Genomic DNA, 1254 nt, shown 5'->3' with positions numbered 1-1254 from the left:
TGATGAAATAATTTAACAACATACTAGTGATGCTTCGTCTTGTCGAGAAAACTTCATACCACTTATGTATTGATCATGAATGTGATAAGTAACTAAAAAGGTGGCTGTCTGCAAATGCTGCCTTATCACAAGGTCTTTTATGTCTTCTTAGACCTTACACATCTCAGTGAATGTACATGTATACCAAGTATGGTGCAAATCAAATATCTCTAATGATTGTACTTGTATCTAAACCTTCTACCTGCTATGTAGCCCCATTAGCCATACAAACTTGTTGTAGCCAAAAGGCTACCTCAACAGATTCAAGGTGAATGATAAATCCTGCCTTCTGTCAGGAATCCTATAGTCTGATATTTTAATCAGTTTTTTAAATGTCAAAGAGCAAATATTACCTTGTTCTTTCACCACAAACAGGCTGCTCTCTCCCACCACTGACACCCCCAACATCTCCACCTCCACCCCTGAAATGCTTTCCTGCACTTCCACGTCCACCTGCTCCCTCACAGTAGACACATCATTATACACTGTCACCACCACACTGTGCAACCCAGCAGTTGTAAACTGGTGTTGGACCTCACATCTTCCTACACTCAGTGTCACGTTGTAAGAACTGCTTCCCACGTCAAAGTGGCATTTTGCAGACGTTCCTCCTCCCTCCACATTTGCAACAATGCCTGTGCTGTTGCCTAGCACTACTGGCGTGGTCACAGCAAGTTGCACAGCTAGAACTGGCTCCTGTACGTGAAACTGCAGTTTATCTGTGACTGGACTTGTCAACAGATTACTAACTGTCACTGTAACATTCACAGTACCAGGCAGTTCAAAAACGTTGCTGGCAGAAGAGGTGTTTGCAGTAGACTGGACACTTGGTTGCCTTCCGTTAGAGACATCCCAAGAGAACTGAACTCCAGTTCCCGTGGCAACTGTTGCTGTGGTTACCACAGACTCACCAGTTCTAATATATCTGCCTTTGTCAGTTGCCAGTGTAAGACCAGATATTGGGACTTGCACCGTGACTTCCTTGGTTTCTCTGCGTGAACTGATAAGGTTGGAGACCTCCGCACTTACAGTATATGTACCAGGAACAGTAAACACATGTTCAATGGTCCCTTCATCGGAAGTTGTGTTAAAAGAGTAGGGACCCATCTGTCTTGGCAATGTCCCATTCCACTGTCACTGGTCCTGTATGTTCTGCATAATGTACCGTGATGTTCTGGGGGACATCAACAGATAGTCACTGCTAAGAAAGATATT

At 43.9% G+C, this 1254-nt stretch overlaps 1 protein-coding gene across 1 annotated transcript in view; it reads right to left on the bottom strand.

Moving 5' to 3' along the window:
* Positions 1-1245, bottom strand: part of LOC118424005 (polycystic kidney disease protein 1-like 1) — a gene marked incomplete in the record, with an annotated part of 42710 nt that extends 41465 nt beyond the window's left edge. Inside the window, 1 exon segment of the mRNA XM_035832385.1 lies at positions 393-1245. Within this exon segment, the coding sequence (XP_035688278.1) occupies positions 393-1146 (754 nt within the window).
* Positions 1246-1254: the final 9 nt, after the last annotated feature.

The sequence above is a fragment of the Branchiostoma floridae genome, chromosome 10 (assembly GCF_000003815.2).
Source record: "Branchiostoma floridae strain S238N-H82 chromosome 10, Bfl_VNyyK, whole genome shotgun sequence".
Lineage (NCBI taxonomy): Eukaryota > Metazoa > Chordata > Leptocardii > Amphioxiformes > Branchiostomatidae > Branchiostoma > Branchiostoma floridae.
Note: the sequence above shows the minus strand (reverse complement) of the source record. Positions and strands in the feature narration are given on the sequence as shown.